Raw genomic sequence first — 15,118 nt, forward strand, 5'->3', positions numbered from 1 at the left:
AATTGCTTATGAGAAAGTATTGTTGGTTTTGTCCCTCAGATTGTTGCACTTAACTTTGGAGAACATGCTCTACTCGTTTTAGCTTAGATCACTTCTTCTTGTCCCCTCTGTGTGTCTTTCCACAGTCCTCTGATTTTTCTGTATTCAGTCATCCTCCCACATACATTATGATATGGTGGTTTATGGTTTTAGAAGTTTCCTACTTTTCATTAAATGTAAAGTTTGTGTTTCTTTTTTCTTATTTTTCTTATTGCTTTTGGGTGATATCTTAGAGGAAAAGGGAAAACTTTTTACTCACAATGTAGAAATAAGAGTGTCCTTTAAACTTTTGAAATAGATCAGAAGTATTAAGATATGAGAAAGGAAATTTCTGATGTTTCATTTGTTTCCCCTGGGAGATTTAGTTGAAAATCTTCAACATATAATTTATTTCCTGGGAAATAACTTACTTTGTTTTAATAGATTTGGGGCTTCATTTTCTGAAAAATTAAGACTAATTTTGAAGTACTTTAGTTTCAGGATTACTTAGCTTTCCATAATTGGGTATGTTATCCTAATCAACTACAAACTTCTCTCTCATTGAGTTTGAGATTTGATTTTACCTTATTTATAAGCTAATAAGTTAGCTTATTACCGTTGCATGGATGCTAGCAAAAGACGTGAGATTCCTGGATCAGAGACTTCAGCACAGCAAGCAGCATAAGCATCAGCATATTTATTTTGGCTCCTTTTGGCCCCAAATCCCAAATGGGCAACACAGTATGGCCCAGATGAATGCCACACATGTAGTGGGTTTGCATCAAAACTGAGAAACACCGAGCTTGGGAAATCTAATACTTTTATAGCAAGTAGTAAGTAAACGTGCTTTGTCCAGGGGGAGATGTTACCTCATTTCCTAAAGTTGTCCTGAGGAATGGCCTGGGTTAAGAGCAGGCCTTGCAGACTTGGCATACTCAGCAAAATGTGGGGGAATCACAAGAGGCCTAAGGAAGACTTTCTCTCCCGATTTTCTCTCTTTCTCTAACCCTCCACAAATGAGAATCATTGCCTAATCTATTAATTTTATTAAAATTAAATGATTAATTTTATTAAACACATAAAACCAACCATGGAAGTATTCTCTTGTTATCACTATTCACTGACTGGGGTGGGCGCCAGGTTCACCAAACTCTCTTTTATTCTTTTTTTTTTTTTTTTTTAATTATTATTTTTTAACTCAAGAGCAGAGAGTTGAGTTTATTTTCTATCTATCTATCTATCCTTATTTCTTGGCACAACATCATTATCAGTCCCAGCAAGGCCCCTTTTTGTTTCATATATGTGTGTATATTTCTATATTCCTATTTTCCATTCCCATTTCTTCCCTCCCATAGATAACTCCTTTAATAAATTTGATATCTATATTTGAATTCATATGTATCCTTCCAGAATATTGCAGGTTGTTTTATATATGTCTGTGTTTATTTTTTAACTTTTTAAGTTTGAAATGTTTTCAAACTTATGGAAAATTTGGTACAGTAGAAAGATTTCCTATGTGTCCCTGAGTCAGATTTAAAAATTGTTAATATTTTGCAACATTTCTTTCTCTCTTTTTGTATATGTACATGTATTTTTTTCTGTACTATTTGAGAAGAAGTTGTAGACATGTCCCCTATCCCTAACTATTTCAGCATCTGTTTCCTGAGAAGAAAAGATAATCTCTTACATAAGAGTATAATTATCACATTAGAAAGTTTAACATTGATACACTACTATTATCTGATATATAGTCCTATTCAAATTTCCTCACTTGTCCCAGCAATATTTTTATAACTTTTTCCCCCTCCAATCCAGTTTCTGTTGCATTTGGTAATGTCTCTAAAGTCTTTAATCTGGAACAATTCCTTGGCCTTTCTTTGTTATTTGATAAGATATATGTAATTTTTGTTTGCATGTATGATATAGTGCTATAGACCTTGTTCCTTTTCTCAGTTTTTTCAGTGTTTTTAAGATCTACCTATATTTATGTGTAGACATCTATCTTGTTTGTTGCTTCCAACTTCTGCTTAGTATTCCATAATATGCATCTGCCAAAGTTTATTTATCCATTCCCCAGTGATGAATACCTAGATTGTCTTCAACTCCTTGCTATCATAAATAACTCTGTCATGAACATCCTCATACATGTTCCCTTTGGGAATATTTCTGGGATATCTCTCCAAGAACAGGATTGCTGGGTCATAATGTTTCCTCTATTTAATATGACCAAATACTGCTGAATTGCTCTCTGGAACTGCTGCCTGACCACATTATAACTGTTGTGTGCTAAGATCCCAGTTTCTCTACACCACTGTCAACACTTAGTCCTAGGTAGCATTCTAATTTTTGCCAGTATGATGGTTTAAAGTAGACTCGTTTATTTTCTCTAATCACTAGTAAGTTTCATTTCTTTTGACAAACTCCTCACTGATAGAGTTTCCTCAGGAAGGAGCTTATCTGTAATATATATGTGTATATATATACATACACACACACACACACACGCACGCACGCACACACACACACTCTCTCTCTTTCTCCAGCTTGGTCAGTGTATTAGAGGGATCTTTTGAAGCTGATGTCATGAATGGCAATTGTAAACTCCCATTTCACTTTGTCACTGTCAGTGAACTAGTTGACATTGGTCAGGTCATTTCTGGGTTGTCTTATGTTTTAAATATAAGCTGCAAAAGTATACATTCTCTTAGACACCTGAAACTGAAATCCTTAAGACAGCTATCTGCATCTGACACTTAAACTATAAGGATTGTAAGTAGAAGTAGAATTTAATACTTGAGTTCATTAGTTTTTAAATCGTTTCCCTTATATACTTCTGAATTTTTTTTTAACATCTTTTTGGAGTATAAGTGCTTTACAATGGTGTGTTAGTTTCTGCTGTATAACAAAGTGAATCAACTATACGTATACATATATCCCCATATCTCCTCCCTATACTTCTGAAGTTTTAAAAACTATGTACCCTATTGTTTATTTTTCAGTTGATGTCCAAAATTTTTTGTCTGACTAATTGCAAAGGATAGAATTTCTGGAGTACTGCAAAAATTAGTATGTAAAAAATAAAAACCTCCTTTAAATATACCTGATTGAATCTAAATGCCATAGCAATTTGGTAACCATCATTATGCATTTTAAAAATACACTAACAGGGGACTTCCCTGGTGGTCCAGTGGGTAAGACTCTGTGCTCCCAATACAGGGGGCCCAGGTTCGATCCCTGGTCATGGAACTAGATTCCACATGCGGCAACGAGGATCTCACGTGCTGCAGCTAAGACCCTGTGCAGCCAAATTAATAAATAAATAAATATTTCTTAAAAAGATTATTAAAAAAATACACTTAACAGCTTCTTATTTTATAGCCAAAATTTGCATCTTTTTTCCCTCCTTTAACTCAATATGTCTGCTCTTCCTTTCCCTCCCAGAATATCAACCCTAATGTATATTTTAATATTTCTTAATATACTTTTAAAATATGTTTTTATGCTTAAAAGTATTTTTAATTATATCAAATATCTCTGTAACAAAACAATTTAAGTTGTAATTACATTTTTTAAATTTCCTGTGATCATAAAAATTTTTTTTCTGAATTACATGTTCATTACAACTATTAGTTAATAATTGATTAGAAGAATATATACATATTATGAATTTTAATAATTAAATATAAAAATAAAGTTTCTGTTAGAAGATGTATCTTTAAATGTATATTTTCAATTACTGCCGTTACTTCATTACTGCTAGAATGAGGCAGGATTTCAGCACCAATTCAATTTCTTTATTTTGTTTCTATAGATGTGAATGTTGAGAAAATTGGATCACATAAGTAAATAGATAAGATGAAAGGAATTTATTATAGAAATATCACTCTGTTCTTTGAGCTCCTTTTGAATTCTTTGTCAAAACGTAACCATGGTGATCTATCATCAAATTTTTTAACAACCCGTCAGCTGTTAATTTGATTATATCTTCCTATAAACTTGTTGAAAACAAGAAACTACGTATGTTATTCAATCAATAAAGTCATTCTTTTTCTCAGTGCTGACCCTAAATGTTTCCAATTGTCTCTTTCCTTGACACCCATTTTTTTATAGCCAAAGGCAATGAACTGTTGTAAAATTATGGATGACTGAAAGATAAGTCTTACTTTTATAACGTGGGAGAAATATGATTTCAAAAGAGGCTTTACTTTTTTTTTTAGAAAAGAGTAAGTAAGGAAGTTGGGAATCTCAAAAGTGATTTTCTGAAAGCTATCTGTGCCTGCCTACAGCTATCTTAATATTACTCAGAGATTTGTATGAGACTACTGCTAAAAGGAAATAATATTTTTTAAGCTATCAGTATCATCATTTGAAAAGAATCATAGTGTAATCACATCGTAGCATCAACCTTTGAGAGAAATGTAGAATATTAAGTTTATTGAATTATAAATTTATAGTAAGGAATTTTTAATGTAAATCTATAGCTGATTGTTTTCACAGAATATATGTCTAATTCAACAAACAGTAAATTCCACCATTATGTTCCTAGAAGAGGTTGACTTGAGTGTGTTGATGTCAAGCACAAGAAGACTAAGTATTGATGTTCTTGGAAGGTTATTTGGTTATTTGGAAGGGCTCTCATATGATTCTCTTCCTTTGCTTATGTTAGTCCCTATACCTGAATTATTAGTTCCTCCTCCCTCCTCCCGCCATACACGGACATATTATATGTCTTTATTATAGCTCTTTTATATTGTATTTATGAAGGCCAGTTAATTCACCTTCCTGAACATGTCTCAAATCTAATCCCACTTCTCTATGCCGTGCCCTAGTTCAGACCTACATCATTTCTTAATTGGTTATCATCTTCTCTCTGCGCTCCCTGGCTCTATTCTCTTTCCACTCTATTGTTTCCACCACAGAATTACTATAATGATCTGTCTAAAATACAGGTCAATTCCACATTTTCCTACTCAGAAATCTTCAGTTGCTCCTTCTGACAAATCTTCAAAGTCTGTACACTGCCAAAAGTATTGATATTTACTTTCATTTATTATCTTGTCATTATCTGTTCTCAACTATCTCTCCAAATTTTTCTCCAGCAACTATTCTTATCTGTGTTATACTCATGTCACACAAATTACTTATTCCCTTGAACACATATCATGGTGCATTTATTAGAATGTCACAGTGGACACAATAAGGATTTTTTTAGTGATTTTCACCTAAACTTCTGGCTACTTGTGCTGAAAGGCTTAAATTTATTCATATGCAGTGGATAGATACTTTACAGAAAAATTTTATGATTTATCATTGAGATATGTTTTTAAATCACATTGATAACACTAAGCATGGCTGCAGGACACAGGAAAAAATGACAAAGAAAAGCTTTAAAAAATCAGGGAGGCCATGGTAAAGAAAAGGCTATATTCATAATCCTTAAATGTATCAGGATTTTTCAAAAGGTGTTTTGAAGACACATACACACACAAACATAAATTACATAATGTATTTAATTCTCCTTTATCCATATTAATAAGAAAAAGGACTTTTATGTTTGGCCTATAACCTAGAACTCTGGATCATAACTATCTTTTCATAATTCCCTTTTGGATTCAGCAAGTGAGGTAGCTTGAACTCTAGCATGTTAGAGGTAGGTTCTACTAACAATTTCAACACTTATTAACTGTGTGATCCTTAATAGGTTAATTACCTTTAGTAAATCTCAGCTTTTCTCATTTATAAAGTTAGAATTAATATATATCCCCTCTCTGTTCAAGGAGAGACTGTATCATATGAAATAACATTTGAGAGTATATGATAAATTTAAAGAGATTTAGAAATATATTGTATCATTGAATTATTCCTTAATCTCTTTAACATCAATTCTATATTTCCTTAGAGGATCTGGTCTATCTTGATGGAAGCCATATGTTGATAAGGCTAATAAATGATCAAATAAGGAAATAAAGGATGTATTGAGGGTTTGTTTGTTTTATTTTTTCTTATTTTTTTCTTTTATGTTTCTTATGTTTCTTCCTTGTTAAAACAGTTTTGGTATGAACCATGATGGAATTGGAAATTCTTGTGGGACGAAAGGTCATGAAGCAGCAAAACTTATGGCAGCTCACATTACTGCAAATACCAATCCCTTTTCCTGGTCTGCCTGCAGTCGAGACTATATCACAAGCTTTCTAGAGTAAGTAATCTCTGGAGAATGATGATGAATTGCTCCAGAAGTAAGCCATTGATAGAAGCCTAATACGTAGTGCTTCAAACTTTGCATAATGAGTAACTTTTATAGGGCCCAGTGTTCCCATATTTCAGGCTGTTCCCAAAATACTTTACTATATCATTGTGGCAAATTTTCTCCTGCATACTCAAACAGAACACAAACTGAACAGATTAGGGGAACTGAAACGAGGCTGTAAAAGGGGTTGATGATGTGAGTGTTAGAAATGTTAAATAAATGGGAAGCAATATCAGAAAGAATTTAGATTTATATAATTTAATAGCGCATAAGCCAAGCTTTAATTCAGTGATTACATATTTCATTTTGTTGGTAAAAAAACTAAGTTCTATAGGAATGCCAAAGTATCTAATAGTAACAAACAACAACAACAAAAAACCAACGCCCAGGAAATGAAAATGAGAAAATGAAAATTTGTCTTTGAAAATTTATTATAGTGACTCATCTTTTCTACAGTTTGAGAACTTCTTTGCTGGTCCTTTAACATATATTCCAAGAGTCTAGTTATTTAAATATGAAGAATATAAATTAGCTCAGGTATAACTAACTATATTTAGGAAAGCAGATGTTTTTCCACATGTCATCTGCATAGGGCTCCAGGATTAGACTTTGGAAACTGATAGACTTAGGTCTAACTTCCTAACAGTGTGACCTTGGACATATTACTTAACCTTCCTAATATTCAGTGACCTCATTTGTTGAGTGAGTTTAGGTAGTAATACACACATCATCAGGTTGTCATGTAAATAATTATGTATAACACTGTAATGTATATAAAACACTTAACAGACGTTCATTAAGTGGTATATTATTTTTTTAAATAATATCGAGGTTTTAAGCACTATTGCTCTATCATTACCTTCAACTATTTTGTGCCATTTTTTTCTGAGAAGGAGAGATTAAATACTTTGTGAAAAAGTGAGTCATACATAAAGTACAGGCAAGCAACAAAAATTCTTTTTAAAAATTGTCTTTGTTCAAAGTTCACCTTAACATGATTATAGTGTAAAGTTTTAGAAATTCAGATAGGTTATGTAGGGCAACATTATTCATTAAAATTTTGGTTCATATCTGCTAATAGCCAGATTATATTCTTAAAACTTATAGTTACATATTTTTAAAAGCCCCAAACAAGAGATTTTCAATTACCTAGCACAATGCTTTACTCAAAGATCAAAAGATAAATGTTTAAAATGGGCTCTTTTGAATTAATTAATGTGATGATGAAATTGAAGGAATTGGAAATTTATTTTAGAAGGTAGCTCTTCTGAATAGCCATACTATAACCTAACAATTTTTAATGTTAGTAATAGATAAATTATAACACTGTACTTACCTTGTGCCAAAACTGGGTAAATGGCTGTAAAGATAGACCACAGAGAATTTGTTTGACATCTTTTGGTAGTAATTAACAGAAAGCACTAGCAATATCATTTTCTGAGATGTTTTTAGCGAGATCATATAACCTAAATATTAAACATTGTTGAAGATCTACTCTCCCCAGAAATCAAGCCAGTCTGGAATTTCTCCCTTGACTTGACTCATGTTTTTATAATGGAATCTTAGTGTCTACCACCAGAAAGACAAACTGTATGCATGCTCAGTATTCCTGTGCATTTTTGAAGGCTTTCCTCTGCTTGCTTTTTTTTTTTTTTTTTCCAAGTACCATTTCTCTCTCCTCTATCCTGTTTCTATTGCACAGCCCATTTGCTAGGACAATCTCTGTATACTAAATACAAGGACCGGTTTTGATCTCTTGCCAGACCCTGCCTAGTTAAAGCTCTATGAAGGCCTTTAAACTCCAAAAGGGAATCCCTAAATTGCTGATAAAATACAGTCAAGAAATCACCACTGGTTTTGTCAGAGATGTAAAATTATTACTAGTTGCAATAAAGTGTTCCATTGAATTAATTGAAAGAATTAATCCAAAAAGCATTATGTAAGCCTTATTGCCTCTTTGCATTTTCTATGTGTAAGCATGATTAGTGTTGACAGGGCTGTAATGGGTTTAATTATCCTGTATTTTATAAAAATATTTCAGTTGTGCATCCTCACGGGAATGCTCACAAAGTTAAAGCCATTAGTAAAAGATAGATGTGAAAGACAATGGGTAGAGATTTTGGGGAAAGTTGGTGCTTTTTTTTTCCCTCTTTAATAGTAAACTGAACAACTCTGATTGTAATCTGACCAAGCAATAAAGTTTTTTAAACACAAGGCCCTTTAAAAAGGTCAGTTCACTGGAGCACAAAGACATAATAGTAACTTTCTTGAATTTCTTTTTTCCTCTTTATTAATGCAGTGGACTTAATTGCTTTAACAGCTATGTGTGATATTTTAAAAAATACAGTGATATTTTGATCAGGGATTGAGATTACATTTATGTTTTATAGTTGGCTCAAAAAGAGTCATAACATTTTATTTTAGTTTCTCTTCTCAAGAAAAAGAAATCCTGAAAGATGAATTGTTTAGGAACTGCAGCCCAGCCAACAGAATGCATACTTTTCTCTACTTAGTGACTGTATAGGCCAAAGATGATGGTGGATTTTAACAATGAGCTTTCTATGATTTATAGAGATTCACTATTCACTATGTTCAACTGAAAACAGTTTCATGGCCTTTAAATGCCAATAGAGTAAAAAGTCTCTCGTGTCATTCTGAAACACTAGGTGCTATTGATCAGTCAGGAGATGGTGTTTACCAACTCCCAATATTTTTTTTCAGATTTCTTAAACTCGGTGATTCAATAAGTGGTTCATGAATCGCCCAGAAGCCGTCCTGATTAAATAATAAAGAACCCATTACCGTTAAAATGGACGTGTTATGCCAGCTTCTGATGTTTTCGACGACGGCTTTGCAGGTAGTGTCCTTCCTATCTGCCTGCGGGACTTATTTATTTATTTATTTATTTATTTATTTATTTAGAAACTAGAGAAGATGAACCTGGTGTTATGGCTCACACTCATTGATGTCTGTGGGCTAATTTACCAGGCAGTGGAAGGCAGCCAGAAGTAATTTAGGCCAGTTTTTCATACATTTTCCACCACTCAGTGGTAGTACAGAGTAATTTCATATAGTCTTCAAAAATCCTGGGGCCTCTGTGAAGCAACTCTTGCTCTATTTAAATTAAAGTCTGTTATATTGTTTGAACTGTCAGAGATCCATAGCAAAATTTCCTACAGTTCCAAATTAAATACAGACTAGCCATTTTCACAGAAAGGATGGAAGCTGAAAAAAAAGAGAAGCAACATTATGGTTGAAGATGAACTAGGAAGAAAAGTAGAGCTGCAAGAGAAGTGATATAAGATGAACAGGACAAGCAAGGTGCTTACAATTCCTCTATAGCAATTACCTTTGAAAGTCGCTATCAATAATTTATTAGAGAGAAAACAAATTTTATAGTTGGGACCTCTTTTTTATGTGGAACCCCAAAACAGCTTAGCAAAACAGATTTCTCCTTCCATTTATCTGACACATTTTGGGACTTCACTCTAACCCATAAATATCTTTGATAAGTCATAACTACATATGGAGAAAAAGAGCATAACTTAGTAAACATTACTAGTATAGTGTTTGTATATTGGAAGCCTCAAGTTCAGTTGTATTCAAGCATCCTAGTCATATAGAGGGCAAGAAAGAAAGGTCTTACTTAGAGTAACTCATTTTAGAAGGTAATAATATTGTTAGTTTTGTGAAGATTGATAGAGCAGTTTATGAGAATGTAGTAGGTAACACACTTGACTTGCCATAGATGAGTTAACCTAATTCATTTTTGCTTAATTTAGGTATATTAGCACAATTTTGTGGGAAAAAGTAGGAGATGGTATTATCTGTTAACTTTTTGTTGTTGTTGTTAAGAAACTGTTAAGATATGTACAGGGTTATATAGAAAGATTTATTTCTTAGATTGACCCACTGTGTTGTAGACAGAAGGCCTGTCCTTTATAGTATAATTGTTTAAGTGAAAAATAAATCTAAAATTTCAATTAGGAGTATGTCTTCATGTGTTCTGGAAACAAAGCCAACAGACCGTATTTTACATAAGGATCTGTAAATTTTAATTGAAGACTCAACTCTGGCTCATGTACCTATTTTTCAGGCTAATTTTTGAACTATGTGAATAAGACTTCTCTAATTAGAAGTAGAATACATAAAACATGACTTTGCTATCATACTGCAAGGATTCTGGAAATGTAAACATACTTTGATTTACTAATTTCATAATCAAGGGAAAAGCATGTTCTCAAACTAATAGACATTTTTTTGCCTTGTCTTAGAAGCATAAACAAAAGTAGAGTGTATTAATTCAATAATTACCTATAGTGCTGTAGATATTAATCAGGATTGGGCTTTTAGTTGTGAAATATATGCTGCTAGGGAATTAATCATAGTTCCACTTTTTATGTATACAGTTTTGCTCAGGACATGCTTATGCTCTATGCTTAACAACAGTAAGTTGTAATAACATCTCATATATGGAAACTACAGTGTTCTTCATTTCATTTATTAATGAGTGAGGTTTATGTTTTCTAAGTGAAAAAATTCACATATGACACCAGGGCACAAACCAGCCATACTTAAAAGTGGCATTTTATGAGAAAATTCAAGATGATTTATATATAATATTACCACTATTAATTTGAAAATAGTAGCATAAATAACCCTAGGCTCAGTATCATAAGAATTGTATATTGATTAACTAGAACCCTAGATTAAATAAATATTACTCAGAACTTCTTTTTGTTAAAAGGAGACAATTACAAAATATAAGAAAATAACTCATATCTAATATTTTTAAGAAAAGCATTGGTACCAGAAGACTATACAAAAATGCTTATATCAGCATAATTTGCAATTTCCAGAAATTAGAAATAACTTAAATGTTTATTAATAGAAGAATGGATAAATAACTGTGGCATAGTCTTAAATGGAATATCAAAGAACAATATAAATGAGCAGCTTACAGTTACACACATCAACATGGATGTGTCTCACATTCATAATATTGAGCAAAAGAATAAAGTCACAAAAGAAAACCTACAGTATGACTCCTTTTATATAGAATCCAAGAGCAGGCAGATGAATAATTGGGATATGAATAATTACTGAGAAAACCAAAGAAATTATTATTTTAAAAATCAGAATATTCGTTAATTCTTGGGGAGACAAAGAGGAGTATGATTGGGGTTGAAAACTGGGAAATTTTCTGAGGAAAAAAAACAAAGAAAAGCACTCCTAGGGTTATATATACATCTCTCAGATTCATGTCCTCTACCTTCCATACCTATATCTGTGATATTTCATAATGATAATTGATGGTACAAAGGCATGAACATATCCAAAATTATTATCTTCTAAGAGTTAATTAATAATTGTGGTCTATAGATTTAACTTACTTGAAAGTAGCAGGAAAGTGGCACACAAGTTTTAGTAACATTATGCAAAAAAAAATATTTTCATAGCTTAACCCTCAGTTAAGAATTAAAGTATGAAAACTATCTCACCCCCCAAATACTTTAATCAAGGTTTTACTGTATGTAATGTTTATGGTTACTAGAAGGAAAATATGTAGTACATTTTCTACCCAAAATGTACAAACAGTTTAAATCAACCTTGCACGTATCCCACACTTGCTATCCTGGAGCCAATACTAGTAGGTAAGACGCTTGACTTGCAAGCATTGATATTCTGTACAAATATAGCCAAACCCATTTTAAAAGGTCTTTGTTGATGCCATATTCCTAAATATATGTTCATTATTTAAAGATCTATATAATTTTTCACTTATTGTATTTCATATGGTGTTTTGTTCTTCTGCAAAAATATACTGGAAGAGAGAACGAGACATCTAGATATTTAACTAGACCACATTAATACAAAGCAATAGTTACTTCCAAAGAATTGAAACACAAGTCACTTTTGGGATAGACTTTCTCAGAAGAATTTTCCCACAGGTGACCACAGTGCATGCCATTACTTCGTCGTCTGGAGGCTCCTGCAATGGTCATCTCATTTGGTATTTTTTTACAGAACGTGAACTGTGATTTGAAGACCATTAATACCTGGGAACAAGAACTTTAGATGAAGCAATTATTCTTGCTTCCTCCTGGGTTAAGCCAATTCTCAGTTTGCTATCAGGAAAGAATTTTTTCCTCAGGTTATTTTTTCCTCAGGATTCTCAGGTTATCCTAAACTATTTTTGGGGGTCCACATACTTCTTCCTCTAAGTTTTTAGGGTAATTTTCTGTAGTAATAAAAGTAATTATGTACAATAATTTTTAATGGATTTTGAGTTGGTGCCACTTAGGTGAATATATCTTATACTTTCTTTGTTATGCTATTGGCAAATATTTTTATCCGTAGGATCCTGTACTTAAGTACTTCAGTGCTTAAAATTTTCCCGTTGATTTATATAGAACTTAGCTTGATATTTTATTTTTATTACATATTTAGCTCCTTTCAGATAGACTTTTATAGTTTTGTTGTAGATAGAGATGAAACTAATATTTTAGCAGGAAAATTAGGAAATTAAACTACTAATACAATTATCTCATAAATTCTTCTTCCATTATACTTTTCGCATTGACCACTTTATCACTAACCTTAATATAAATTTTGAATTTACTAGTAGAATTACATTTGCCTAAAATTTGCATACCCATATATTTTGCATAATAAAATAAAAAGAACTTACTATTTTTAAAATTCACTTAGAAATAGTTTTTCTTGCTGAGGTACATGACAATTTCTAAAAGTACAAAAAACAGAAAATAAAAAGCATTCTGTCATGAAATCTGGATAGTTGGGTGAAAAAAAGTTGTTCTCAAAAAAAAAAACAAAAGTTGTTCTCTATTAGTTAGACACCTAGAGCAGTGACAAATGAAATGATTATAATAGCCAATAATAACATACATCTATTCAGTACCACATTTAATATTCCATTTAAATATTTTTATTGTTTAAAAAATTTATCAAGAAGGGCGTAAATGAAAAAGGGCATAAAGAAGATAATTTTCTATCCTTTGGGTCTTTGAATCTATCACCTTATGCATAGTATGGTTCAGTTTTTTAAAGGTATTTGCTACTGTGCAAATATACATTTTTATATAACATATTTGCTTTCACATTTTAAGAATATGATAAAATTTTAAGTGACTATGAAACATTATTATGCATGGTTCTTTCTTACTTACCTATAAATGAAAATTTGTACTGTCCTAAATAATAGTTGAGGAACTTCTACTTGTGAAATTATTTTCCTTTGGCAAAGTGGATGGAAAAGATTTGGAAAAAAAAACACAAGTGCTGGCACAATTGACAGGAATGTTGGAAAAAATTTTTAAATGTTGGCATAGGAATTCTTTAAAAATTCTAACTTACTCACATATGAAATGAAAGTAAAAAAGCATCTGTCCTATTTTATGCACACTGACTAAATAAAAATGAACAATTATATTTAGCAAAGTATAAAGCTGTTTAAACTAAGATATTCTCTCTGGCTTTTGGCGATCTTTATGTTATTTGTTCCACTGAATTAAAATATTATGTTTGAGTGCAAGCATACTTTGAAAAGCAGAAATTATAGAGAGAGGAGAACATTCTCTTTTCCAACTCTGATGATCCTAGATGAAATATGAAATTTTTGAGAGACTAAACATTTCTAATATACTTGAGAGGACAACTTTGGATCTTGGCCTCATCTGTCATTCAGCCCATTTGTTATTGAAATATTTCAAGAAGCTTTGGACATGTCTTACCACAGCATCTATTGTTCTGCCCAAGGTGGAAGTATATAGATTAGGTCTTTAAGGATCACAACCACAGTTTTTTTTCCACATTTTATGTTTTTGATTCTACTACCAGATGTGGTTATATTTCCACTGAAAACAAACAAGAAGCTTAGAGCAGTATGAAATTGTTTTGATTCCTTCAGAAATTAGTTTAAATCAGTGTTTAAAGGCCAACATGACATTTTTAGATTGTTTTGTGAGATGCTTGTATTGTGTCTTGGTGCTGGAAAAAACTATTGGAGCTCTTATTCAAGTTGTAGTAAAGATATACTATTTTGCCATATGATTATTTATTTGTAGAATATATTGTTTTTCATGCATCAATTATTAAAGAGCTCAACACATGGTTTCATAACTGTGATTGAAATAGTCCACAGTGTACCTAATTTCCTTTGATCCTTTATGTTGAACAGTTCAGGCCGTGGTACTTGCCTTGATAATGAGCCTCCCAAGCGTGACTTTCTTTATCCAGCTGTGGCCCCAGGTCAGGTGTATGATGCTGATGAACAATGCCGTTTCCAGTATGGAGCAACATCCCGCCAATGTAAATATGGGGTAAGAAGTCTTAATCCTTATGTTTAGTCATTTATATGTGTTTTTCATGACACAGTTGTTAAGATGGAATTTTGATGAATGTAGTTTACCTCTGGTAACAGTATTAACACAAATATGGCCTTTAACACTGCTCTTTTTCTGATATAATTTGTATAATATCTATTTCTAAATGTTTGAGTAATCCTTAATTAGACAAGTTTCAAATGTCTTGTAAGGGTTGTGGGCAGAATTTTAAAATTTTCTAATGTATTCCTTTTTTAAGTTCTGAGTTTACAATACCAACTTTTGTTTGTCTTTGAAATATCATGATTTTGAAACCTCCCTGACTCCCCACCTTTTCTGGTACTCTAATAATTGGGTTAAGGGCATTTTTACTTTGGCTAGGAGCCTTTATTTTAACTTATACTTTTAGTATTGAGTCATTTCAAGTTACTTTATCCACTGCCCACATTCTAACACGATAACTGAGTACGGACAAGATGACATTAACCCAAATAGAGAAACAAGGAAA

General features: G+C 32.1%; 1 protein-coding gene across 13 annotated transcripts in view; it reads left to right on the forward strand.

Annotated features, from left to right (window-relative positions):
* Positions 1-15,118, forward strand: part of ADAMTS6 (ADAM metallopeptidase with thrombospondin type 1 motif 6) — a 279,209-nt gene that overhangs the window by 142,253 nt on the left and 121,838 nt on the right. For all 13 annotated transcript variants that reach the window (XR_014262242.1, XR_014262243.1, XM_082457107.1 and 10 more), the window contains 2 exons: positions 6,068-6,214; positions 14,466-14,607. Coding sequence is in view for 11 of the 13 variants with exons in the window: in XM_082457107.1 (XP_082313233.1) it covers positions 6,068-6,214; positions 14,466-14,607 (289 nt within the window). In the remaining 2 variants the exon portion in view is untranslated. The remainder of the gene's footprint in view (positions 1-6,067; positions 6,215-14,465; positions 14,608-15,118) is intronic.

Source organism: Balaenoptera physalus (assembly GCF_965194825.1).
Source record: "Balaenoptera physalus genome assembly, chromosome: 3".
Taxonomy (NCBI): domain Eukaryota; kingdom Metazoa; phylum Chordata; class Mammalia; order Artiodactyla; family Balaenopteridae; genus Balaenoptera; species Balaenoptera physalus.